At 39.1% G+C, this 27,989-nt stretch overlaps 2 protein-coding genes and 1 long non-coding RNA gene across 3 annotated transcripts; 2 read left to right on the top strand and 1 right to left on the bottom strand.

Moving 5' to 3' along the window:
* Positions 1-42: 42 nt before the first annotated feature.
* On the top strand, positions 43-23,439 carry podxl2 (podocalyxin-like 2). Its single transcript, XM_006782986.2, has 13 exons — positions 43-359; positions 8,775-9,115; positions 9,656-9,998; positions 10,858-10,967; positions 11,126-11,318; positions 13,240-13,389; positions 13,544-13,800; positions 13,907-13,981; positions 15,900-16,056; positions 17,272-17,333; positions 18,169-18,348; positions 19,212-19,385; positions 19,556-23,439. Exons 1-13 carry the CDS (start codon positions 329-331, stop codon positions 19,613-19,615), a joined length of 2,133 nt encoding a protein of 710 aa, XP_006783049.1. The 5' UTR covers positions 43-328; the 3' UTR covers positions 19,616-23,439.
* Positions 12,904-25,164, bottom strand: LOC102777416 (uncharacterized). The gene is made up of 4 exons (XR_436643.3): positions 24,929-25,164; positions 19,291-19,397; positions 18,161-18,331; positions 12,904-13,805 (listed from the first exon to the last, which is right to left on the bottom strand). It is a non-coding gene; the product is annotated as an uncharacterized LOC102777416 (long non-coding RNA).
* Positions 24,284-27,325, top strand: blcap (bladder cancer associated protein). The gene is made up of 2 exons (XM_006782985.3): positions 24,284-24,407; positions 26,078-27,325. Exon 2 carries the CDS (start codon positions 26,262-26,264, stop codon positions 26,523-26,525), a length of 264 nt encoding a protein of 87 aa, XP_006783048.1. The 5' UTR covers positions 24,284-24,407; positions 26,078-26,261; the 3' UTR covers positions 26,526-27,325.
* The last annotated feature ends 664 nt before the right edge of the window (positions 27,326-27,989 follow it).

Below are 27,989 nucleotides of genomic sequence, written 5' to 3'. Positions count from 1 at the left end.
CACTCCGTCTGCTGTAGCGGCATCTAGCGGTCAGAAGTTCGAACAGCAGTTAAACAGACAGACGGATAATCTCAGCGTCGTTGGTGCAGCGGATCAGATAGACTGACCGCAGCGCGCACATACAGACACACACAGAATCTGCCTGTCTGTCGTTCTGTCTGCACGGATCCGCAGACGGTCAGCTGGTGAGCCGCACACAGACAGGACACGAGGCGGCCATGAACGCAGCGTGTTTCTGACAGCCTCCATCCGCATCCAGAGCGCAGCCGCTGCTTGTATCAGAGCGATCTGTGCTTTCAAAACGGAGGAGGGGAGCACTGCAGCAGACATGCCGGGCCTGCTCCACATCACTCTGACCGGTGAGTCTCATTCTTTAATAATGTCTGATCTTTTTATTTCATGCAGCTATAATCACAGACCGCGACAGCATTTTGAGAACGGTGGATATCCTACAACAAACACCCTCAATGAAAATATGAGGCTGACAGAATTCTTGGGATACTTTGAAAACATCACAGACGAAGACGAAACTCACTACTGAGCGCCAAATGTGCGTTTTTTATTTAGTGCTGCAGGAAATGATGATGATAATAATAATAATAATAATAATAATAATAATAATAATAAATGAAAAAAGGGTGTAACCAGCAGCCTGGGCGCGATCTCCTTTAATGAATCGCTCAGGTTAAATCCTGCGAAGTGGATGCAGGCTGGCAGTGTGTAGGAGGCGCGCAGTGCACTTAAATCAGTGGACACACACTGCAGTGTTTGACACACACACACACAGAAGGCAGAACCAGCTGCACCAGACCAAAATCTCCTAGATATGTTTGAGTCAGTTATTAACATGATCATATCATTTGACAAAAAAATGACTTTGATCAAAGTCAATTTAGAAACAGAATAAATGTGAATTTAGAGTCACAATATAAACCCGAATTGTTATTTTGTGGTGGCAGCTGCAGAAGAACCCCTGCCCATGTTTGAATTTCCAATATTTTTGCTTTTGTTGGATTCATTTTTGTCAGAAGACACATTGCATCTTTTTTTTGTGTGAAATGTGGAGGTTCATCTTTGTGTCCGTGCTTAAAAAACTACAGGTATTATATGGCAGTTTGTTAAATAAGAAATAATTCTTTATGGGGTTGGAAAGATTTGTGGGGTGGGCACAGGTCTTATAAGCTGATCTAAAGCTTAAAGCACGGAGGTTGATGGCTTAAAGCCAATTCCCTGGGACATTATGTAGACTGTAGAGTAAAAATGTCCACTATTAGATTTTATCTGCCATGTCAACTTAAACTGATGGCATCCAGCAGTTTTAAAAAAGCGTAACAACAAAAGTAAATATGAAAAAATTTGCTTATATCTGTTCAAACATCCATAAATATGGATTGATGGAGTGAAATACTAAACCTCTATTCAAATTTTGAATCAAATTACACTAATTAGTTAAAGATAGTATGCATCTTGAGGAAACTGACTTATAGTAAGTTAATGTTTTCATAGTGACATATTCCCAGAGCTATAGTACTGCTTGGCCTGTTTGTATTATTGGCAACATACTTAATCACACAAACAAAAGTTAGATATTAGTAGATATGATTTATGGTCAGTCCTAGATAGTTGCTAGGCATGTACAATTACATTTTTGTAGATTTAAATGAGATCTCATTAAAAACTGTTAAAATGAAAACGACAAGATGCTTTCATAGGGTGTTATAGGTGCTTAAATGCTATTAAACCAGTCATATTAGATCCGTGGTGAGAAGAAGGGAACATAGATAAAGATTTTGTGTATTATAGAAAGATAACTCTAAGAATTAGCTTCCTAGATTGCAATGTAGATAAAGCTAAAAACAAAAACAACCCAGAAACCTAAAGGCCTAGTACCATAGTGTAAAACAATTCGTTCCTAAAATTCTGGCATGGAGCACAGCATTTTTATTTAGAAAAATGAATTTTAGTTATATATCATACTAGCATGCTAAGCTTTGATGAATTGTATCATTACAATTAATGTGGTACATTAGCATCTCAGTTGGCTATATTCTCCAAAATGTAAGAAACTGGTCAAATTTACTCACATAAACAATCATGTAATTGAAAATAAATTTCAGTTTATTGCTAACTTTGATATTATAAAAACTAAATAGGCATGAACATAACGTTAGTTTGACCTGGTGTTCACTGCATCAAGATCCGGCCTGTATAAAATAAATTAGGCCACAGCTGTAAATTCTTCTTTAGTACAGTTTTTGCCAGCTCACAGCCATCCCATCACTCTGCAGCTACAGCATTTTAACTCACACGATAACAAAGTCCTGCCCAGTTGTTGTCTTCAAATCACAGTGGGCATAGTTACAGGACATATATTTATTCACAGGATGAGTCATCAGAAACCTTTATTTTTGCTCTCACAGCTATGTTATCCTCAGAATGCAGCTGTTAAGACAAATGCCGTTCTCAACATTTCTTATTACACTAGAGTGATTTAAACAAATAATTGCACATCCTATCTATTTGTTATACTGTACCATGCAAGCTAAATGCGATATACATACTACACACAGCAATACCTGGATGGTTTCTTAGCTTTAGGTTTGCTACATTAATCAAGAATGATGGTTGGTAATTTCTCACATTCAGATTAACCTCTTGAGCCCCAAGCCTAACTGATCTCCTGCCTTTTGCCCTCGTATCAGGGGGCGTTGGGGCTTAAGAGGTTAAAAACTTAAAGTGTAAAATCAATATTACATGCATGAGATCACATGTAATATAATCTTTATATTTTTTCTTATTATTCTTTAATTAGACATATAACACTGCTCTATTTCTTTAATTGTGGTCTAAATATTTAAGTTGATCGTGTTGCATGTAATTTGGGATGAACTGATTGGAGTACTGCTCCACATTTTAAGGAGCCAACTGAAGTGGTGCAGGGATCTGACCAGGATGCTACCTGGTCAGGTAGCATCTGCCCAGGATGCTAGGATGCATCTGACCAGGATGCTACCTGGTCAGAAGCATGTTTTTCCGGCATGTCCTGCTGGTAGGAGCCTCTGAAGTAGACCCAGGGTACATTAGAAAGATTACATCTCTCAGCTTCCAGATGAGATGAGGAAGTGTCTGGAGACAGTGACGTCTAAACATCTCTCCTTAGTCTGCTACCCTTGTGACTTGGACTCAGATAAATAGATGGAGCAGTGACTGAACTCTTTGTATATACCTTTGGGTAAATGGACTACTAATGCAGTACCAGTGTGAAGTGAAAAACTTGCAAACAAAAGCTGAGGCTTAAGACCAAATACTGATCAAATATTGATCTCTTAGCTCATTATAATTCATGAGCAATGAGCCCTTGATGTCAGAGCATTCTTTTAGAAAGAAAAGAGTTGGTGCTTTAGAGCTTGCTCTTAGCTTCTCGACATGCAAACAGCTACTTTGTTTTGTGTTTCAGGGTTGGAAATGTGAAGGTGGTGCTGTAGGTCCTTAATTCTACTTGGTGGTTTAGCATTTGATTGTAAAAACACATCAGATTGAATAGAAATCTATCCGGTCTTTAAGTGATGACGTGACGAAACCTGCTTCCGGGCCTAAAGTAGTCTGCGTTTAATATGGCTTTTGTGTTGTTAACATGTTTAATGTTTTGTATTTTCTTCTATTTAATCTCAAAAAGCTCCTAAAAACAGTCAGTGATCACTGTTGGCCTCACTCGGCTCTTATTACCCCTAATCATTTTAAAGTTTAGTTTTTAAAACCTTACTATGTAACTACAGCCCAGCCCATGCAGCAGTGTATTAATGACTAACCTCGTATTGTGGATGGATTATCTCAGTTGTTCTCCTGGCTGAAGTTTGGTCCGTTTACAGCATCCTGCCATGCGATTACATTTGTTCCTGACCAACGAGAATCCTCACGTTAACTTTTATCGAGTGGAAAAAAGTTCGCGTGTTTATATTATGCTAACATAGCTGTGTCGCTAGCGGTCACATAGCACATCATTATATACCAGCTAGTCAAACTTCAGTAACCCTACAAACATCACTGCTGTTTAGTTTTCTGTCTTCATTTATGTTGGCAGTGATGGCAGAGCTGTACGTTTGAATTTGTTTCTAAAATCCCTCAGTCAGGACATGCTATATTGTATTTAGATGGAAGCTAGCGAGCTAACTTCCTGCTAATTTCTAACTCTGTTAAATGTCATAAATTCCATTTTCATGGATGCCTGGATGTTAATCTCAGTTGCTACACCTGGTAGAGCAGAACGCTGATCATTTTATTACAGATGAAAGACTTTAGACAGTTTTTCAACTCTCAGTGATGCCTTGATTTATGGACCTGCAGCGGAGTTTGAGCCCAGACACGGCTAGTGACGTCAGACTTAAAGACCGGATTGGAACGCTGCTCTTGATCAAGTGTGTTCATTTATAAATACTGGTTCCTTACATCAAAAGCGGCCTTTGATAGCTTTGAGTGGTATAAATATGTAAAATTGTGTTTTTTTTAAAAACCAAAGATACCTTTAAACATCAAATGCCAATTAATGTCCATTTATTAAAGGACAATAAAGCGTGGCGTGTGATCCCTCAGTCCTCTCAGTCACAACATGTAGTTACAAAATACCAAAGCATTCAGCTTGTGCCTAGTAGATGAATTCAAGGTGGTTACGTCCATGTTTTTATATGATCTGTAGGTGTAGCCACCTAGGAATATATCATGGTACCTATACTTATACACAGTTTATGATTTCAGCATTAAGTCTCTGTTGTTGTTAGAGGAGAGTTTAGTAGAAAGAACGTACTCTGATACTGACAGTGTTTGAGGTTTCAGTCATTGTGGCCTGAGGTTTTCACTTCTGCTGCATTAGCTCACTTGTACGATGTATATTCCTGTTGGGTATGTGGCATAATAATGCAGCATCTGTTCAGTAAGACTGAAAAGAACGCTGCATCAGTACCAACATAGCAAAATTTAAACTCACAAAGCACTGTTTTATATCTTTATGGCCAAATATTAATTGATCAGCAATGAATCAGGGAGTATCAGTTTTACATATGTTGTTTTTCTGCTGATTGTCTTAGGTTTTCCTGGAGAGCGTTAATTTTAACTAAATATACTGCAACTCACATTATCTCAGGATAAAATAAGGACTGTTTCCTGTTTGGATGCTTATGGATTCACCACAGTGTTGACTTGGGAATTTGGAAAGTACAAAGGAAAAATCCCAAAAGGTTGAATTTGTTCATCTGGACATAACGTTTTCAGTAGGAGAACGCTACGTTTTGTCACTCACCCAAGTGACTTCTTCAGTCACTTGGATTGCTTTAATAATAAGGAATTGCAGCGACAGAAACAGAGTTGTTCTCCTCATCTCTCCCTCCTTCTGTTCCTCCCATCCACCACCTCACCATCCTCTCTTGCATATTACCTCACTGTCCTTGGAGCTCTTCACTGGATCAGTAACTCACAGTGAGAAGGGGATTTCATGGTCCATTCTTTTGAAGCAAAGCGCTTTTTAAAATTGCAAAAAAAACCCAAACAAAATCTGCAGATAAAAAAAAACTAACTTCTTTTGTGACATTTTCTCATTTTTTCTAATGATATATTTTGTACTTATTCACAGAAACACATCATCATTAGTGTTCCAGTGTTTTTAAAATAATCACCATGGTTGCTTTGGAAGTGTATGGGCTCCAGTGAGTTTTGACTTTGCTGTACATTGTATGGTCATTGGGCTTACCTAAATTAAGCCCTGGGTTCCTCCATCCCTTCTCACTTAAACTAAGAAACATCTCAACATTGAATTCAATCTAAAGTTTGCACAGACATTTGGGGGCACCAGCAGGTCAGGTTTGTCGTATTCCTTCCAGTTTTACTTTGTGTTTAATATTAAATAGAAAAAAGTTTACTTTTCCTGCTGCACTGACGAAGGTAAATGTTGTAAACTTTATACCAGACAGCAGCAGTGTCTGAAGCATTCCCAGCTAAGAACAGATGCTCAGCAGCTTCACATTCAGAGACACAGACCTCTCCTAACAATGATTGCTGAAGGAGTCTGCATAAAACTTCAGCAGATGAAGTCCATCCCCTTTGTCAGAGCTGGAATGGACAAATCCAAGAAATCATCACCATCACACATCCTGACTTCAACAATTAGTGGACCTCAGATAGCAGCTGAAGTTCCTAAGTCACATTGCAGCCACCACCCTGCAATCAGCTTGAAATGGGCTTTTGGGGTATGACTATGCACTGAAGTACGAATTTGTCTGCTTATAATTTAAGTAGTAAGTCTGTGCCTTAAGTCTATTCACTTTCCTGTCATTTCTGGCCGTTAATCAAAATATGTTTGAGTACACCAAAGAAACAACATCTTTGTAGGCATGAAGGCGACCATCTTTCTATGCAGAAATAGCCCTGCACATTTAGTCATGGCCACAGTATACAAAGGAACATGAAGATCTCTGGAGATGGACTTGTAGACTTGTTGATATGTTTCCACAATTTTTGTTCTCAAGTCCTCAAACAATTTTCGGCTCTTCTTTCTGTTCTCCATGCTTAGTGTGGCTCACTCAGACACGCTACAGAAAGGTTGAGGGAAATTTTCTCCATTTTAGCTGGCTTCAGTTGTCATTGCTATATTGCCAGCACATGTTTCTTGCCAAAGGTAAGTTCAAATGAGCATCGTATGCTTGACATAAAACAATTTACCCACAATTTTAAAAAGGTGCCAATAATTTTGTCCAGCCCATTTTTGTGCGAAACACTTTCAAATCTGGCTTTTTTCTCTGTTTTTTGTGTTGATCCACTGCACATAAAGGAATTAAACATGTTTATACCGAAACATTTGTAATTTTAACAATTTCTTAGGAGAAATTGGGCATTTTCTGGAAAAATTCTGATAATTGCATACTGTACACGCACACACACACACTGAGTCCAGGCAGTGAGCATCCAATGTATCTGACTTTATACAATATTTATAATTGTTCAGTTGAACTAAAATGCATCACTGGGGTTGTTTTTTCTCTTTGGTCTGCACGTTTAAAGTTGGCTTGAGCCAGCAGGAGGGAACTGGCGGATCACGGGGTGGAGACTGTGGGGTTATGGTGTTGGGCTAGAGAGCTTAGCATGCTGCAGACATGTTTGAGATATGTTGTCTATGATATTGTAATCTGCTCACTTAGCCTTTGAGGTCAGACAGCCATCTGTGGTCTCAGACGGCTACATATGGGTGGTTACAGTGAGGGCTCCCCCTCCATTAGGGATTAGTGATGGATGCATAAGTGATGGATGCAGGAACTGGTCAATTTATATTAAAAAAAGACCGCTGGAGAAGTTAGCAATTAAACAACAAACGGATGAGCAGGTGATAGTAGCAACCCTAAATGATGAAAAGGCACAATAGGGGTGTGTAACACATTTGGCAGACTGCTGTGCCTTCATTCTAAAATTAATTTATGAGCTCCTTATTAGCAGTTGCAGCTATAAGCTTGAGTTTATCTATAAATACTTACTAATAGCCAGCTACAGATGACTAACTGTGAATTAAAAACAAGAAACCAAGACAGTATTGTAAAAAAAAGACACACAAACTAAACAGCTAAAATGTGTTCTTATTAACTGGTTCAGTATTGTGAAATAGTTACAACAATGGCTCTTGTTGCTGGACATCAATGTTCATCGGATTGGTCTCATGTACTGATCTGTGTTCATGTACACATTCTCTTTCCATTTCAGTTGTTTTTTAAAATTGTTTTCCATCACTGAAAGCTACCTTGCACAGTTTAGGCATCAGAACTGCTCGGTTACGGTTAGAAAACACAACTGTTGATGCTTTTTGTTCTCCTCTGAAGATTTTCTATAGTCATGCTGACTGTAAACAGGACAATCTGTCAAATTGCCTTTTTTCTGACTGCTTTACCAAAGCCATTCATGACAGCTTATATACCATTTATAAATAGTACAGTATTCTATTATGCAGGTAGTGATAAACTGTAATTAAGCCCTGCATTAATTAGTGAACACTCAAATGAATAGTGAATCAATTAGCAAATGAAGGAATTAGTGCAGTAAGATGTCATGGGAGTCCGATAAGATACTGAGAGAAATTTAAATACAAAATGAAAGAGCTGTCACTGACGTTCCAATATGATGAATATAACACTTCTTTGATTTGAGAATATTTAACAGTAAATGAAATCTCTTTAATGTGCAATACAGTCTATAGAGTGCTCCTATCTCTGCTCTGCCCCTGGACTGCTGTTCTTCAAAGTGTGCTGAGTAACAAAACAAGGAGTGCTGCAATTCTGCATCGGGAATTAGTTAAATGGATTTCATCTGTCAGTTCATTTAATTCTAATTATTTTTTTAATAGTTTTTACTTTATTTTTCCATTGTGAGCCACTGTAAGTTTTTTTTTTAAAAATTCAACATATAAGAGCAGATGGTGTCCAGATGTTCAGAGCAGAGGATCAACAGCTGACAAGCTGTAATTGCAGCAAAACCTTCATAACAAGTTTTATTCCATCTAAGCCAGAAATGTGAACTTCAAACATGTGAAAATCACACTTGTGTGTGTGTGTGTGTCTATCAGGAAAGCTTTATAGAGATTATGTTTGATTTGTTTCCTTAAATTCTGTTTTCTTTACACATTTTCTCAGTATGCTATTAATCAGTGGCAGTTAGTTTCAGGCTAAGCTACCGCTCCAGTGTGATTAACTGCAGTGGTACATTCTAGTATCAACTCCAGTGTTTTTTTGCTTTCTTCCCTGTAGCTCTTCTGGCCAGCTGTGATGCCTTCAGGCTGGGTTCTTCCCACCGTGTAATTCCCCTCAATGCTCCGGCGGCTCATCTCTTCAGGGATGAAAGTCCAGCCAAGTCAAGTTTCATCCTGGAGTTAGTGAGAACCAAACGTCATTTGGTCCAGGAGTTAGTGCGAGCCCAGCCTCATTTGGTTCATGACATGGGTTGGCCAGAGATACATGAAACGTCACGCTCACAGACCAAGATGGAGTCAGCTAACTCATCTCAGTTGAGCGCACCACCATCTGCGAGTCAGGTGGCAAGAGCTCATGCAGCTGTGGATGACAACCTGGATGTGGAAGATGAGATGGAGGTGAGGGCACATTGCTTTTGTGTTTTGTAACAGATTAACTGAAATCCTTTAGATGAATTACGGAGAGCTGAACTGGAAAATAACCACGCAATTTAGTTTGGCCGTTTTGTCTTTGCTTATGTGAAAAAAATCTCATCTTTTCATGACTTGCAGTATGTTTTTTAAGTCTTGCACAAATAGTTACAACATGAAAAACATGAAGGCACCGCTGCTGCCCTTTAAATTACACTCTGCAGGAGCAGAAATCGTGTAAATAACAACATGAAATAATGATGAGTCATTCCTTTGATCATTCTGAGCCCAGCTTTTTTATTTATTTATTTTAATGCCAGTTAATCATCATTATTAAACCTGATTTTTTTTTGGAATCAAGGAAGAGAGGCTGAAAGGATAAATAGTTTGGAAAAGCTCTGAAACAATGTTGTATCCTTGCTTTCATTTAAGAAATATTTATGCCTAGTTCTTGTCTAATTTCATCTGCTCATCATTTATTAGTTTGTCTCAGCGTGTCTGTATATCTGACCAAATATTTGCTTTCAGCGTATGGTTCATCTGGCAGTTCCACAAGATGCAGAAAGCTACACGGTAAATCCAGACTTCACTGACCCAGAGGCGGAGCCTCTCAGCGGGCCAGGAGCTGGCGATTCTTCCCAGGAAGCTTCTGGGTTCTATGGAACAGATATGGAGGACAGAGACAGAGGAGAAGAGGGCCCAGAGGACCGAGAGAGAAGAGGAGGAGAAGACGAGTGGGAGAAAGAGGCAGGGGAGGAAAACGAGAGCAAGGGGAAAAAGGAAGACGAGAAGGGAAGAGCGAGAGACGATCAACATGTTTTGGATGCCTTTGAGGTCAACCACACAACACCAGATCTCGATGCTCTGATTGGTTAGTAAAAATCGTTTCTCTTATTAAAAAACACATCCTCATGCAGCTTCTTTGTGTTTGGGATTTAGTTCTCTACCAAAGCCCACTGTCATTCAGCAGGAAGTTGCATCTTCAGAGACTTTATTGTTATTCCACAGATGTCTGGGACCAAATGTTTGCCTGGGAAAAAACAATTTTAAATCAACATTTTTACAGACTGTGCTGCTCCACTTTGGTGGGCAAACATTATGTCTGCATCTCAAGCTGTTGTGGGAAGTGAGTTATGATACTGGTTCTTAAATATTAATTTTTGCAAAGGGTAAACATTCAGTCTGGGTATATAGAAATGTGGGAAAGCACCTGAAGATATAACCAACTGCTGGAGAAGAAGAGATAAAAGCATAGACTGTATGTAAAAGATGGGCATATTTTCTGGGTCTGAAAGAGATTTTTTTTTCAGGTTTACTTCAGGTATTTCACAAAGAATTTGAGGACTAATGACTTCTTCCTCATATTCAAAGTCAAATTTGCACAGTTCTCATATATATATGTATATATATGTATATATATATATATATATATATATATATATATATATATATATATATATATATATATATATATATATATATATATATATATATATATATATATATATATATATATATATATATATATATAAACATATATATATATATATATATATATATAAACATATATATAAACATTTAACAACCGGCGTAATTAATTTTGTTCCTTTAACTGGTTCTGTATCTCCTGTGACTTTGTGTCTTTGATAAGCTGCCAAATCCTCAGCACTACAGCTAGCGGACTCAAAGAAACAACATATGTTTGTGACATGTCTCAATGTGTCACACAGGCTACAGTCCATCTTTCAACCCCTCCTCCTCCGAGCAGTCCAGCATCTCCATCCCAGCCGAGGGACCTGATTCTGGGCCAGAGGAGCATCGCGCATCCCCCGTTCTAAAGGTGAGGATAGAGAAATTAACCCATTTAACTGTATCTGTGTGAATGTAACTCAGACTGGTTATTAAGCTGGGTGGTTACCATAAACTTAATCATTTAACTGAACTTACAGATTCAGGAAAAGCAACAAAACAAGGACTAATGTGATATTTGCTATACAGGTGGGTCCTTTAGATAAAGAGCTGTGGGAAGCAGAGCAGGAAGAAGATGTCCTTTCTAGCGGATATGGAGGCCTTCGCTCCTCCATCACTACCACTACTAGCACATCAAGTGCTGCTGCAGATGCTGTAGGAACAGCCTCCCCAGAGACCGACACTGGCACAGACTTTGGGCTGCTGGGAAGTTATACAAAAGGTACACTAAAGCAGTTTCCTTGTTTTATGTTGTTCCCTGTTCCCCTGTGAGATATCAATGTTTGTTTTTGTAATGTTCTTTCATTTATGTACCCTTGTGCTTTGTATTTGCTGTTTACGTGGGATAAAATGTTTGTGCTACATCGGACATTTCGGGAAATCCAGTTATCGCCTGAAATTTTTGGATAGTGACGCTGTTTTTTATTCTTTTGTCTCTGTATGTTTATTGAGGCGTAACATTAATTAATAACAGATACAGATTTTCTGTATCTGTTCATGGTCCCGCCCACAGACCATCACATTACCAAAACCATATTTGCTGCTGATATGATGTTCACTGTTAGTTTTAAACCACATGTAACGGGACTCAAAGCTTTTTTCTTGTCAGTCCACAGAATATTTTCTCTTGGGTATTATCAGTATGTTTTGGGGTAAATGTGATGCGTTCAGCAGTGTTTTTTTTACCTTGGAACTGTCCCATGGATGCCATTTTTGCCCAGTCTCCTTCTTATTGTGAATCATGAACTTTGAGGCAGGTGAGGCCTGTGGTTCTTTAGATGTTGCTTTGGGTTCTTTTGAAGATAAGTCGTTGATGCACTATTGGAGTAATATTTGTAGGCCAGTCAATCCTGGGAAGCTTTCTCTGTTTTTCCAGTGGTTCAGTGGAGTCCCCAAGAATTACAAATACGTTTTAAACCCTTTCCTGAGATATACAGTCCTGATCAAAATTTTAAGACCACTTGGAAAATGGCAAAAAATCATACTTTGCATTGTTAAGTCTTAACAAGGTTTCAGGTAGAGCTTCAACATGCAACAAGAAGAAATGGGAGTGAGCCAAAACATTTTTTGAGCATGAAATTCATTGAAAACAACGCTTAAACTGAAATGGGCTGTTTTACAGCTGATTTAGGACCACACCTCCAAAAAAAAAAACAACCCAAAACAGAAATCAAAGTTTAAGCCTTGTTTTCAATAAATTGCATGCTCAAAAAATGCTTTGTCTCACTCCCATTTCTTCTTGTTGCATGTTGAAGGTCAACTTGGAACCTTTTTAAAATCCAACCATGCAAAATATGATTTTTTTTTGCCAATTTAATTCATTTTTCCTTTTTAAAGTTGGCAATTAAATGTGTGAATGACCTTGTGCAGCATTCAGTCAGTCATTCAGCAGAAAAGGTGTAAGCACAAGATAAGCTGTTAGCGGAGATTGTAAACTACCAATAGTTAGAAAACTGCCACAAGAAATAAAAACAAAAAAGATTTAATTTAAGGGATGATATTATTATTGTTATTAGTGATGTTTTCTGTCTGATCTTATATTTGTATTGAAACATTGTGTCTTAAAAGCCTAACCAGTTGACAGTTAACTTTGGTTAGAAGGGGTATAGACACTGCATGGTTACATTTTGTTTAAATGCATCAATGTTTGATAAACTGTCAAATCTTCTGTTTTATAAAAATATAAAATGCATACAAACTATAATCTTCTCAGGTCAGATGTTTGTGTGGACTAAATAAGAAGTATTCTGATCAACAGATGTTATTGCTTTAAGATGGAGCCAGGACAGATGTTTAGCCTTATGTTGAAGTGAGGTAACCATCTGCTGACTGGCATTAAAATGATATCAATTCTCTTAAGGCTAAGTAGATACACGTATTTCACAAAATCAAACTATTCCTTGTATCCAGCACTCAGCAGCTTTGCTCTGGTGTCATTTAATTTAGGATGTCTCTCATTTTTATTTGTTGTTCACTGTAATGACTAAAAGATGCAGCTTGTTCTAGAAGATTTGGTGAATTTGGCAGCAACATAAACCCAAATTGCACATTTAGATGATTGAAAAGGTGTTAAAATGCTTGAATGTAAACCACGGAGAAGCTTCTGTGTTTTTATCTCTGCTGCCCTGGTTTTGTTTCTGCAGGTGAGACAGAGGATGAAGAGGCTGAGAGAGAGGAAGAGGAAGAGGAGGAGATAGGCCTTGTACACATAGGTGTATTTACCCACAATCCCACTGTACCTGAGGTTGGCTTGGCTCCCAGCAGAGAGCCTCTGCAGCCTAGTGTGGAGAAAGGTGAGTGTCCAGTAATAATCAGTATAAAGCTTCTCTAAGCCCCTCCCCTTAGAAGGATTTGTTCAGTGATAGCACAGCAGGTCTGTCAGTTCTTCAGTGTTATGATCATAGCAAGCCTGACTAAAGCAGACAAATTGCCTCCTCTGTACTCAAGAATTTAGACCAAAAGACAGAAGTGACGAGGGGAAGGAGGAAAGATGGAAAAAGATGGAGCGTGAAGAAACAAGAATCAGACACATCATCCCACTCACTACTGATTCTTCCCCCACTATTGGGTTCACCGACCCATCCTGGAATTGGCTGGAAAAGACCACGCCTCTGGAGTCTCACAGGTCAGAGGTCAGGGGTGGTGGGGTCGCAGAGGTCCTACTACCAGACAGCGATCTCAAAGGAGTAGAGGTGACACACCAGGTAAACTTGCAGACAGTGGGAACAAACGACAAATATAAGTTATTTTTTCCGATCATAAAATTCTGGGATTTATAACGCTATTTCACTTTAAATCCAACTCTTTCAGGTAGTTTGTGTTGACTGGAGTGAGCTGACTGGACGAGGCTATGTCGTCCTCAACATGACACAAAACATCAACTGCGTGAGTACACCCAGTGTTGCCAACTTAGCGACTTTGTCGCTATATTTAGCGAGTTTTCAGACCCCCTAGCGACTTTTTTCCAAGAAAAGTCGCTAAAAAAAGACGTGAAAGCGCATATCGCTTTTACTCTCAACAAGCAGCGGGTGCTGTAACGCAGTCAGTTCTTCTTTTACTCTTATGCTGTTTTGTGGATCAGGTTTAAAACTACTTATAAACACACACACACACAAAGTAACTCCACCAGAGTGCCTATTTCGGGTCACTTTTGCCGGTCCAAGCCCGGATTGAGGAGCAGGGTTGGAATTGTGACATTAAAAAAAACAATAATTGCTAAAAGAAATTTAATTCGTAGTTCTAAATAAATTCTAAATGCATTTAGGATGTTTTTTGCTCACTTTATGTCTCGTCCACGATGTTATTTCTCTCTCCAGCAGCGTAGGTTACAATTACATTAGCATGACCAATTATGCAAATTAGGTGATGACGTCATTTAGCGACTTCTAGCGACTTTTAGGACAACCAATAGCGATTTTCCTTACTGAGGAGTTGGCAACACTGAGTACACCTCGACCTGACTTATGCATTAGTAGGAAATCATTTGATATGAGGTTTATGGTTATGGTTTCAGGGAAAGAAGTTTGGATGATGCCATGATCGCCTTTTGGAATCAGAAGTAACCAAATTTGGATGAAAGAGGATTGGGCTAATAAAACCCTAGAATTTTAATTGCAAAATGTGGAGCACAGACTCTTTGGACCATCTGGATCTCACAGAAGACTTTACTGTTTATTTCAAAATTCCATTTAAAATGCTTTACAAAACACCAACACCACAAAATGATTGACAGATGCAGTTTTGTGACTCAGTTCTCTTTTTGGAGCCAGCCTCATGTGGCCATTAGAGGAACTGCACCTGAAGCGGTTCCTCTAATGCCCCTTTGTTCAGTCAGGGGTCATTTTTAGGGGTTAACTGCCACGTCAGTGATGTTTATCAATCTGTTACAGTTTCTGAAAAACTACAGACACCGAAACATCCCTACAGTGGTTGGAACTGATCTGCAGTTATGCAATTGTATGAAGCTGAAATTAAAGTTTAGCTCGCTAAATTCACTTCATTACATGGCGACTTTGTACATCTGTAGTGGTTAGAGATGGATCTGAATCCTGTGCACACGATAAGTATAAACTTTATTTCATGACTGCTACTTAGAAAATGTCTAGTGTCTATTTGTCTATTAGTCTAACGTCTGGTTAGAAAAAGTCACATATAAGTTCACATTTCTAATAGAAATATTTAATATCAGAATATGCACTTGTAATTCTTTCAGTTCTTACTATTATAAGTTCATATAATACCAATTTTTTCAGCAGTCTGATTCTGTTTCAGCTAATTAATTTAAGAAAATTCAGTGCAGTTGATCTTGGAGATAGCTGTGACCAGCTGTGGTTTGGGCACACAGTTTTGCTTTTACACGACAATAAACCACTAAAATCTGCTTGCAAGCAGACCGAGACACTCATTCTCAGGTGGTCTGTTTGGTCTGAACCAGTCCAAACAGGTCAGATATATGAACACAATTTTGAAGCCAATTATTCATCCCAGAACCAGCACACGCAGCTGTGACGTGTCCTTCTTTGAAGAAGGAGCCAGACTTTTCTCTCCCACTGCAGTAGCAAACATCAGGTGAATGAGTGCTGTAGAGCTTTAAAACCCGGACTGCTGGGGGCTGCTTGTATTTGTGTGTGTCGGTGAACGAACATCTGTGTCCATGGCACCAACACACCCTCACCACCACTGCAGTACTTGTAGAAACAGGGATGGAGTCAAAGCTGAGCTACTGTAGTTTAACTCCTTTTATCCTGTTCCCTCACCTTTGTGTGTGTGTGTATGTCCGCGTGTGTGTGTCTGTGTGTTACAGGAGGATTTCCGTTTAGACCAGGGTGTGCGGTTGTTGACGACTATAGAGCGAGTGTTTGCTCGGAGAATGAGTAGCCCTGAGGGAACATGGGTAATCTACCTCAGCAAGCCTACACACCAGCAACACCAGCTGCTGATGAACGTGGCATCTGTGCATGGTACACCCACCTACACACGTACCCACACACACACACACGTACACATGTACCTTAAAATGCAGAGAAAATAGTAAAACACAATAAGTACAAACAAAAATGTTTTTAACTGTTAAACTGGAACACATAGCACACAGCATCAGCATCCCTATTTATAGCCAATAGGGGGAAGAAAGACTTGTTTCCTAGTCAACAAAATACAACATTAAAATTACAAAACAAAATTACAAAAAGTACAAAATCTAATGTAATTATAAAATAAACGTACTCACTGTGCTGTAAAATGTCATGTGTGACAGATATTATGTTAGCTTTAACTGCTTTATGCTGAATGAGGTGCATTAAAAAATTCTGGAGTCAAAAATCAAAAACGTCCCTGACTTCTATTTGGCCTGTTGTCCTTTAGGCTGTGTGTTTGTCACAGCTTCCAGCACTGCTGGATCAGGCCAAGTAAATCCTTTTTTTTGACGATTCGACCATGGGTATCAACTTCATGCTAACGACAACATCAAAATCTCTGTCAAACTGACCTGAACTTCCGGTTGGGGATTATCTGTGATGAATAGAGTTGGATCTCTGGCTACAACTCACAACAAGGGTCATAATTACAAACCTGAACAGGAGCATGCTTGTCATTTTTATATGCTCAAGCAAAAAAGTAGTTAGTCTGAGATATTAAACCCAACAGAGGATCCCTGTTACTGATTTGAGTGCACAAGCATATTAATATTCATCCACATAGCTTGTCCAGACTGCAGTGGCTGCTGGCAGCTGTGTGACAACAATGTGCAGACAGACATGAAACAATAAAAACAATCAGCACAAATAAAAATGTATCAACAGAAGTTATCCCAGTCTTCATACTTTAACTCTGAACCAACAGTGCACCTTGAAATATTCAGTTGTGATCAGGGGTCTCAAGCAGTTTCTTTGTTCTTTGGATAAAAATAGATGGTCTGCTGTCACATTAAGTTAATTTTTAGCCTCCTTCAGGGTGTGTTATCTGAAAGCCTTCACAAATATCAAACAGTTGCAAATGTCAGGCTTCAGTATCAGACAAAGAAACACGATATAAAGAGATCCTTTAAATGAGGCATTTGATTCAGTTCTGACCCAAAGAAGAGTTTAGGAGCTTCTCAGTAACACACATATTCAAGCACACACAGGCATTGTGTTGGCTCGAAGGACTGTGTCTGACAAGATATGTTTTTTATGCAGGAGTGATCCCGACCAAAGACATGCTGGGCATGCTGGCAGAGATCAAGACATGTCTGACTGAGGTACAACATCTAGAAACTTTTTAAATTTGTTGCAGCAGTCTCCAGCAAATCAGATTCAAACATTTCTGCTAAGATACTGAAGAGAACACAGTGAACGTGTGTGAAATGAAATGGAAAAAAATGCACCTCTTTCTGTGACTAATCGTCGGTATGTCACACTTTTGGCCACCCAACACGTCTCTTTGTTACGCGTTCGGAACCGTCAGGAAACATGAGAACCATTTGGAATGAATCTACACATGTACGTGGGTTACCGGTTCTATTGTATTCCATCCACAATCCTGCGTGGTTCATAGGTCCGCCTCGGGACTTGACAAATCATCGGTATGTTATGTGTCGGGAATGAGAACGGCCTGGTATTTCTTACAATATAAGCCCAAACATTCATGGTGACAGATTTCTTTTATTTAATACTATAGCATTTCTTTTCCAAGTGGTAAAACTGAGACATGCACTTCTTTTTCCTATATTAAACCCCTAAAGCCTGAAATCTGAAATAATTCTGCTCCATATATATTTGCTACATCTGGAATTTTGTTTAAATTGCTTAAAAATGTATTGTGCTTTTAGTTAGGTTTTTCAGGGGTAAAAAATCACACTGATCATGTAGAAGTCTCAAGAACTCACAGAAAATTGTATGTGTCAAATATGACACACTAGGCATTAAGGAGTTAAGATATCTCAGGGAGTAAATGTGCAGTTACACTGCTGTTTACTGACAAAAAAGGGGACTTTCACTGGTCCACTTAAGAGCAAGGTGAGCTGTCACAGTGTGAAACGGGTTTGACCTGAGTTTAAACTAATGGTTGATTGTTGTGCATGCGTACCTTTTCAGGTGGGCGTCCAGAACTACAGTGCTGCCAGCAACTGCCCGTCTCGGCCCAGTCACACACGCAGTGACTACGGCAAGCTGTTTGTGGTTCTGGTTATCATCGGCTCCATCTGCATGGTAATCATCACATCTGGATTCATATACATCTGCTGGCAGAGACGGCTCCCTGCAACGAAAACTGCGGTAAGCACAAACACAAACCATCGCCATGCGCTAACTGTGGCCCGTGCTGATGTGCAGCTGTGCTGTCAAGTGTTTAAGACCACAGATTTTTGTCAGTGTTTACAGTATATATATTATATCCTCTATACTTAAGTAACTTAACCTAATGTAATATGGTGTCTTGGAAGTTGAATTAACAAAGTCTGCAGACACGGTCAGCGGTAATCAACACCTTCCTTTTTTCTCATCCACACGAGAGAGAGAAGCGGCTTCAGCAGGGCGCTGGTACACAGTCTCTAAAGACGAATAGCACAGCACTTCTTTAAATACAGTTCAGACCAAATTAAAATAAAATGAATACATTTTAAAGGACATTAATTGAAATGTGCTTTCAGAAAGCTGATTTCAGTATATAATCTGATCCATTGGTGATGGTTTTTTATGTAGCGTGCAGGTTGTCCAAATCCAAATATAATATTACTAATAATATGAAAACATTATCATAATTGTATAGGTTTTAACAGTAAAATAACTATGTACTAATTTAAATGTATTAATTTGGTTAGCTGTCATATATTGTGACCAGAATGAAGGAGTTAGATCAAACATAAGATGTTGGGAACATGGATCATGGTTAGGGATGATATTCATCTTAGTTTAGGTTTTGTTAAATCCCTCTAGCCTGTGTTTAGGGCTGAGGTGTATCAGCGTTTCTTTGAGGTGTTTATACTTTGCCAGACTTTTCATTGGTTTCCTCTCATTCATTTTATTTTTTGCTGCTGAGTTCATGAGAGATGAAGGTATTCATGTCTTTGAGCTGCCAAACTGGATAAATGGACTTATATCACTCTTTATAAATCTTTTGCTCCTTCTTTTCCACACAGTTTCGTGCTGAGGAGCTTCACTTTGTGGTGAACGGTTGCCATGATAACCCAACACTGGATGTGACTAATGATGGCCAACCTGAGATGCAGGAAAAGAAGCCAAGTACCAATGGGCTTGCTGGAGGAGGAGGAGGAGGAGGAGACAGAGGTGGGGAGGACAGCAGTCGTTGGCAGGTGATTGGAAGACTAATTGAGGGATAAAAAAAAGATGAAGAGATGGATGAGTAAATAATGAGTAAATGAGTTACTGCTCAAGCTTCCTTTTTGAGAAAACTAAACTAAACAAAAATGCATTCTGCCTGGCAACAAGCATGAAGACACTAATCTTTTTTTTTTCTTTTTAGGTATTTGTCAATCAAGCAGCCACAGAGGAGGAGGAAGAAGAGCAGGACACACATCTCTGATTGATGAAGACGATTCTTTTATATACATCTGATGAGAGGAAGCCCCGAGGAAGGAAGAAGATAATGAAAGAGGATGGGGAGATGGTGGCAGAAGAAAAATAATACAAATGTTTTTGATGGAGAGAACAAAGAAAGAAAGGAGAAATAAGGGAGAGAAAAAGAAGACGCTGATGGGAATAAAGTGTTGCCCAGTCAGCTGAGCTAAGACTGAGGCTAGGAGGAAGTAGAGGAGGAGTCACTGACGTCATGTTTGAGATTAGACACTGAATTCACGTAGAGTCATGAGTCTCTCTGAGATCTTCAGCTTTTAAAACAATCAACAGAGTGTGATTGACAAAGCTGAAATTTCATTAAAAGATTAAACTCCTGTTGGATAGGTTAATAATGCCATCACGCCATAGAAATGCCTGTGTTTAGTGTGCCTTACGCTGCTACCTTTTTGTACAGTGGCTGCATGGGACAGATTAAAAGCAAACTCTGCACAAATCATAACTTAAAGCATCATTTTACAACCCTAATGTTTGAATGTCGACGCTGTGGCACCGTTTTGTGTCACAAATCATTAGACAGAGTGGCCCACTGTTTCCCTAACTGTGAAAGTAATCGAAATATTAAAGAAGAGGTGGTTTACTATGAATTGTGGTAAAACGGAATATATTTAGGTAAGTTACAGGTCAGTATTTTATATATAAGATGTAATGAGTTTATAAATATGATATATTAGTTCAGGGTAAAGTAACCAACAGTGTATGAAGTTGTCAAAATTACCACCAGTAGAAAAATGCCACTCCTCATATACTTTTTCCCCTTATTGTTTGTCATATCTGTAGAGACTGTCCATATTAAACAGAGCCGAAGTTTGAAATAATGAGCTCATAGTCTGAAGCTCAGGCTTTGACGGGCTTGAAACGCAAGTTTAACAAAAGGATTTTTTCCACTCTCTTGCCTTGCTGATGTCAGCACTGCACCGATGTCCTGGCACAACCAGAGCCACAGCCCGACCTCCTGTAGGAGGCGGGGCTTTGAAGTCTTTTTGCAGAAACCAGCTGATGACCAACCAATCAGAAAAATGAAAGCAATTAAAACAGGTTCACACAGAATTTTTCATAATGATAATATGTTTCATAATCTTCTAAGAGATATTGTGAATTAATTTAGGACTAGGGCTGATCGATATAACGATATATATTGGATGACGATATAAAAACGTCTATCGTTCCATTTTACACTATCGTTTGTTTCGTGGTGTCGCAAAATAAACTGTTTACAGCAATATTTTTTCATCGTTTTGATGGTCATTGTAGTGGCAATATTAATTTCTTAAAGTTCTCTCTTTCTCTTATATTTAATATAACCACACTACTGTTTTTATGCGTTTTGGTTAGCAACAACGACGGTAATACCATCGCGTGTCCCCTTGTTTATGTTCCACATAAACCTTTCACAATAAAGCTCAAGATCCTGTTGAGACTTTTCAAAATAAACTGAACCAAGTGAAAGAGCAGATTATTTACGGATGAGAATTAAAAAAGAGCCGCCAGGTGCTAAAAAATAAACCTTAGATTCAAACGTTAGAACAGGCTTTTCCCCGCAGCACGCCGTGTAATAAATACTCACAAAGAAAACGGCGGCCTTTACAACTTATGTCTAAAAATGTATAGTTTCATGCAACTGTTAAAACACTTGACTCCAGCTACATGAGGCGCAGCTGGAAACACTTCCCGCAAGTCGAGCTGCCCGAGATTCACAGAATTTACAGAAAATGTTACATTTTTGTGATTTATATCGTTATCGGACGATAGAATTCTTATATCGGGATATGAGATTTTGGTCATATTGCACAGCCCTATTTAGGACTTAGAATCACTATGGGTTACAGTTAGTGCTTGCTGTTAAACTCTATATTCGGACATCACTGACAGCAGAAAGAAAGTCCCAATACCAGTGCAGCCAATCAAATCATCAACAGTTAGATAATAAGGTGTGACTACAGTGACAGCAGCGACTCCTCTAAGCTACTCCTCTGGATTACTGATGAGAAAGTAAAGCCTGTAGCAACTTTGAAAGTGAGGTTTTGGCACTTTATTGATTCCTCTTGGAAGTAGTGACTATCATTGTTGAAATGCTGCATCATGTTAAACGTCTTACATACAGTGATTCAAATATCTCTATTTTGCTTATAGGAATGGTTGTAACTGCTGAGGATGTTTACTCTGCACTCTCAAACATGTCATGTGATCGCTGTACTTGTGTGCTACTAGCCTTATATGCTGTTTTTCTCCCCCAATAGTGCTCTAATGGCTGCTGTATGCTCCTGGCTAAGTCTTGAGGCTATGACACATGGGCAACATTTAGACGTCAAAAGCATGAAATATATAGATAGTTACAGTGTTAAAGTCGAGTCACCAGACCCAAGTCGAGCCCCAGGTGTTCAGTATTATGGTGTTAAACATTAAAGTCAGAGTTACGTTTAAGTCACAAAAGGAACGACTACAGTATACACAGGGCACACAGGAGTAACAGTTTGAGTTCCAACTCAGTAAAAACAGGTCTGCAGTGTTATCATCACTCCAAACTTGTCCCATTTACTTTATTCAGGGCTTATAAGATTGAGTTAGCATGGTCATTGTCTGACTTTCAAAGAGTCACCTCAATACACGTATGACTAACATTTAAGTTCAAATTCATTCATAAAGGATCAAAATTAGAATTAGCAGAGGTTACAAGTCCACGGCCCGATTAATAAAACACTGACCCGCTATCAAACTGTGATGACACATCAGACGGAACTAAAACATGCTCACTGACTCATTGCTGTAGTTGCCCATCTTAATTTTCATCAAGATGCTGCCTGTTTTATCTCTTACTCTGACTTTTCTTGATGCATCAGTACTGTACATGGCTTCACTCAAACCCACACGGATTAATATGCACCATGTCTTAAGCAGTATTTATGGAGCGCTGAGGACACATGCAGAGATGGAGAACGATCATGAATACATTAAATGGTTGCCCACAGTGTGGATTATGTGGTTGTCGAGCACAAGATAGCTAGGGTGGAGACTACCGAAAGCGTGCACTACACAGAAGAAATCCAAATGGAGCTTTATCATTCTGTTTAATATCAGGCAAAGCACAAAATACAGGCAGGCTCTTTGTTGTTATATAGATGAGCATGTAGCTTTCAGCCCTGCGGTAAGCATCAGAATAACAAAACATACAGCTGGCGTTGCTTTCGGTTGACGAATGAGAAACTTTAATCTAGACAAATTTTGTTGCTTGAAGTGATCGTTTAACAAATTCTGCTTCTTCACATTTTTGATTTTATACGTTTTTGTTTTTAGGTTCTGATGGTAAGCGTGTGGATAGTTAACAGTGCCAGCACAAGTTCAGTTGTAGCAAAAAACAAATGAGCCCTTAGTTTGTATAAAGAGTTTGTTGATATGATTTTAAATCAATATGTAAACTTTTTTTTTGTTTTACTTTTCATTCATTATTTTGAAATATTTTATTTTTAATTTAAAAAAGTTTTTTTTCTATGTCTGTTTGTTTGCATTTACACAAACATATGGTTTCACATTTTTGGTTGTCAGTGTAATAAGTGTGACAAATAAAGTTTGAAGAAGATGGATACTGTGGTTTGTCACCTCCCAATTGTAAGTAACTGTATGATATCACAGTTCATCGGATTTAATGCTTAGCTTAAACTAGATTCTTCCTCTTTTCAGCAGATGCATTAAATTACATGAATAAAGCCCGACAAGCACCCTAACCACTAACAAAAAAAAAACATGATTTATAAGCTATTGTTGATTTCAGTAAAGACCCTGAAAAAGTTAACTTAGAGTCTGGGTGGTTGACTCGCATGCCATAATCGCTACACATGTTCCTGTATACTATGCCAGCTACTTGGTGACGGCGTTCCATGTATGCCTTGCATGCTAGCATCTTGCACCCTGCTGTTATGTACTAGAATCGTCTCAGTGACATTTTTACACTGCTTGTATTTGGGGTCTTGCCTTGTATGGTATTTAAACGTCTCTAACTGTCCTCTAGCCGCTACTTAAGATCAGAGTCTAAAAATGAATCATGAATACATACTTTGGTTAAAACAGTGTCTCAACACCTGCATTTCTGATAATTTTCATTTAAATCAGAGTAAATATCATATTCTGGGGAGTTTATTTTCAGATGCGGATTTGGTAATCTAGTTATCCAGAAGCAGAGTGTGTGATCAAATCACAGACTACCATATTTGTTAGAAAATGTCAGCCAATGTGGCTTTGTGGCACAAGGAACAAGATATTTCAGGCCTGAGTGATTCTTAAATCACCGTCCACTGCACAGGGCTAATCGAATCTGTATAAGCTGTTCTGAGTTTTTTGTTTTTTCTCTTTATAGAGCAATTTTCAAATAAATAAATGGGTATTATTTTCAAATAATATTCATTAAATTATCCAAGCAGCAATGAATAACAGCACACAACACACAACAGATTTTATAAATACAGGAAAACTCTCCAGCAATCAAAATATTATTACAGAAGAATTCGAGAAGTTTATTCTATATTGACCAAGCTTAACGATATCATATTTGGTCCAAGTAAAGTTATCAACAGTAAGTTATTAAATATAATCAGGCACGTCACAGACACCTAAACTTCTTCGCTCTACCTCCACACGGGTCCTTTAAGCTAACGCTAATGCTAGTTAGCTACGTACGCAGTCGGTTGATGAAACGGAGATGACACCGGTGGTTTATTTTTGCTGAGAATGAGCTCAAAACATGTCAGGTTTGTTTCATAATAAGTTATAGTTGGATTGTAATACAGGTGCCCACCTTTACAGACTCTGGTTTTTCTCGATAGCGGAAGCAAACGTTTGTTTTCCAAGCTAACTTAGCTGGTTAGCCTCAGGTGCATGTTGTTGTTAATGGAGTCCTCCGTTCATAGCTAGCGCTACACGGGGGCCTGTCCCATTACTTACAGGGTGTCTACACCAAGACTCAAATATTGTCTTTTTTGGTACAAACAAATAGGACTTTTTCATTTTTTAATGGTTGTTTAAAAAGCAGCTTTTAGTTAACGAACGTTACCGCTCACTGCAATGTGTTTTCGCGGAACAGGTTAGCCGGATAAATCAATTTAATTACACTCTAATAAAAACAACTCGCTGCACGCACATTGTATCAAAAGCAAGAATATTTAGCCATGTTGTGGTCTACGCTTTTTCTCCCAGATTTGTCCTGCAACGTTAAATTGGTCCATTATTGTTTTTCAAATAGTCTGATTTGCCCTTTCCAGAGAAGTCTTACCTGGGGAGGATCACTGCATGAAAACTAAATTTCCTCTGTTAACCAGGTAGCAAAGCGTGAGAGCTGCCCTTGAATTCAACTAATGTTAATCAAAGCAGCAGGCATTTAAGCAGAGGGTTAACAGCAGCGACATTTATAACGTCGTAGGTATATTTTAAAGTTAGGTGGTCATGTGGCAGTCAGAGAGCGAGCAGCTGTCCCTGACAGTCAGCTAGTGGCAGCTGGTTTAGTTATTGAAAGAAAGCAGCCACTGTCGTGTTAAACGCAGCGCACGTTGATTTTTTCCCCCACATTAAATAAGTTAAATAAGTTTTGTTAATGTGCTTGGAGGCCTAAAGATAACCACGCAGGTACTTAACATTAGCCGAGCAGCTGATCTCGGTGTGTTAGGCCCTTTAAGGAAGTTGGCACACTAATAGTTGAGTAAATGTTTACTTTCGGGAGGCTTTAACAAGGGCTGGGTCACTGATTAGGATTTTGAGTGAGGCAAGTCTCACTCCTCACATTAGTGCTACACTTACCTGCCTGGTGTTTTGCACCCCAGTTTGCATGTTAGCTGTTTTGAATGCTATGTTTTTCTAATTTAACTTTAACTTGTGTCTTGGAGTGTTTGTGTACCCACGTTTAATATTTGCCAAACATGCAGGCATGTGAATATTACTAAAGAAGTGGTTCTAATAATATTACCATTCAAGAGTTGGCCTGAAGAGGAGGTGAGAAGGAAACTCAACTGTTGTCATGTTTTACGTAGGGAAAACACTTTATTTTTCTTCATATCTCCTGAATTATTTATTGACACAAAACAACAAATAGTTCCAAAACAGCATGTATAAAAAGTGTGAATTAAATAAAACTTTTTTTCTTTTTACATTTATTTGAAAATGAAAACAAAAGGTCCATCACAGTTATGCTGACATATAGAAAGATCATTTGTTTTATGTGGGCTTTGACATACTGAAACCTAAAATATGTTTTTCTTTATCAAGAAGCTGAAAATAACAGGAAACGTAAGATAAACAGACTCTGACTCTATGAAGCTAGATTGTCTCTTCACTCCCCAAAAGCCCGTTTTAAAATAGAGGAAGCTCAGATAGATATGTTTGCCCAGATTATGAGTCTTCTAACTTTTCTTTTTACCGTCCTGTGCAGGGATGATCTGATGGTAACATCTGGCTGCTTTGACATCTTTCTGCATCATCCCAGCTCTGTTGGATAGAGGAACGCTTCCACATCTGCGAAGAGCTGTTGTCATCCCCACTCTGAACCTATCAGAGACCCTTCATTCATAGATCTGAAACAGAAAACATCTTCTGCCTCCTTCCAAAAAGAGACAATGTATTGCCTTCAGTGGCTGCTCCCCGTGCTGCTCATCCCCAAGCCGCTGAACCCAGCTCTGTGGTTCAACCACTCCATGTTCATGGGGTTCTACCTGCTCAGCTTCCTGCTGGAGAGAAAGCCCTGCACCATCTGTGCCTTGGTCTTCCTGGCTGCCCTCTTTCTCATCTGCTACAGTTGCTGGGGCAACTGCTTCCTTTACCACTGCCAGGATGCTGCACTCCCGGATGCTGCCCACGACCCAGCCATTGTTGGGACCTAGGAGAAGAGGAGCAGCAGCACCAGGAAGTGGAGGTGGAGGGAGCAGGAGTATAAGGCAATGCTGAGAAATTATTGTAGAAAGATACTGCCATGCTTAGAGTGGTGAAAATTGCTGGAGGGGAATACCAAGAGTGTTCAGCCAAAGACAAACTAAAGAAGAAGAGCTGGTCTTGGAGGGTTATGAACGCTGTCTTTTCTTTTTTCTTTCTTAATGCTGTAAAGAAGAATTTGAGGAATGGGAAAGGGTGCCAGAGGTCACATTATGTGTCCTATTATCTAACAGGCAGCAAAGGCGAGGGATCCAAACTTGAAATGAAAAGGGAAGGACATGCATGAACTTGACTTGATGCTGAGGGAAAAATAATTTCACATTGACCAACTTTCATTCCAGCACATGAATGAAAAATAAAAAAAGTATACAGTATAAACTACATGTGACATTAACTTAAAGTCACAGGGGTGGGTGCTTTGCATTATGCTAACTTGTCTGTTCCTTGTGTCTTAGCTACTGTCAAACGGAGGATGGGAGAGAAAGCTGCTCAAAACCTCTGACTGAGGTTTTTATAGTGGGATGGAAAATCCTCCATGATGGCAGAGGAGGAAAGATTTCTGGGTGAAGGGAAGTGAGAGGATGCAAGGAAACGTATATTAGCATAATGAAAATCCCTCTCCAGTTCAGTGTTCCAATTTAAGAGATTTCACTTTCTCCCCAAACCCGATTGCTCATCTTTTTAAACTGAAAATACTTTGCTCCTTAAAACTGCCAAAATCACTTAACCCCTCTGAAAACTGCTATGGCTCTGAAAACTGCTATGGCTCAACAAACTTTTTACACCAGGTAGTGTTAAACTGTAGTCAAAAACAAGAGCGTCACACCTCTGACAGCCCTGGATGGCCAAACTGTCGCCACTTTGGCTCTGCACACGTAATGCTCCACAAGGCGAGGACACAGACACTGGACAATCAGTAACTACGCTGTGAATATGTCCCCCCTTTGCCGCACTTCTACTCAAACACACCTCAAACAGGTGAACTAGAGCTGAGGACCTACGATGTTATTACCCGCTGTGCTCTACAGCTGCTCCTCATCGTCCTGCCTCAGTGTGAACCTTCCCTACTGCCATCTGATCTTTTTTGTTTCTGTTCTTTTTATTTTGCAGTTTGCATGAGTTGCTCTAAGTTTTTTTGTTTTTTTTCCCCAAGCGTCAAGGTGACACCCAAATTTTTAACAAGTTAAAAACGCTGAAAGTTTCCAAAGGGTAGAAAAATCTGGATGTGTAGTTGAATGAAAGTTTCCTGTAATGTGCTATGGCTGTGCATTCTTTGTGGTCATGACATGCTGATCAGTGTAAAAATGTGGCAATACACAAGGAGACACAACGGCTATGGTCAGCATTTCCAGCAACAATGAGCAATACAGAGTGCAGGCTGAAGAACTGGTTTAAAAATTTCACAGGGGATTGGA

This window comes from Neolamprologus brichardi, chromosome 5 (assembly GCF_056152115.1).
Source record: "Neolamprologus brichardi isolate AB-2024 chromosome 5, ASM5615211v1, whole genome shotgun sequence".
NCBI lineage: Eukaryota > Metazoa > Chordata > Actinopteri > Cichliformes > Cichlidae > Neolamprologus > Neolamprologus brichardi.
This window is presented reverse-complemented; position numbering and strand designations above follow the sequence as displayed.

What these genes read in the sequence shown, in the direction of transcription:
- podxl2 (XM_006782986.2), top strand. Translation starts at nt 329, where the DNA reads ATGCCGGGCCTGCTCCACATCACTCTGACCG. An exon ending in ATGTGGAAGATGAGATGGAG is followed by an intron (nt 9,116 to 9,655) that starts GTGAGGGCACAT and finishes ATTTGCTTTCAG; the next exon opens with CGTATGGTTCATCTGGCAGT. An exon ending in GCTGGGAAGTTATACAAAAG is followed by an intron (nt 11,319 to 13,239) that starts GTACACTAAAGC and finishes TTGTTTCTGCAG; the next exon opens with GTGAGACAGAGGATGAAGAG.
- blcap (XM_006782985.3), top strand. Translation starts at nt 26,262, where the DNA reads ATGTATTGCCTTCAGTGGCTGCTCCCCGTGCTGCTCATCCCCAAGCCG.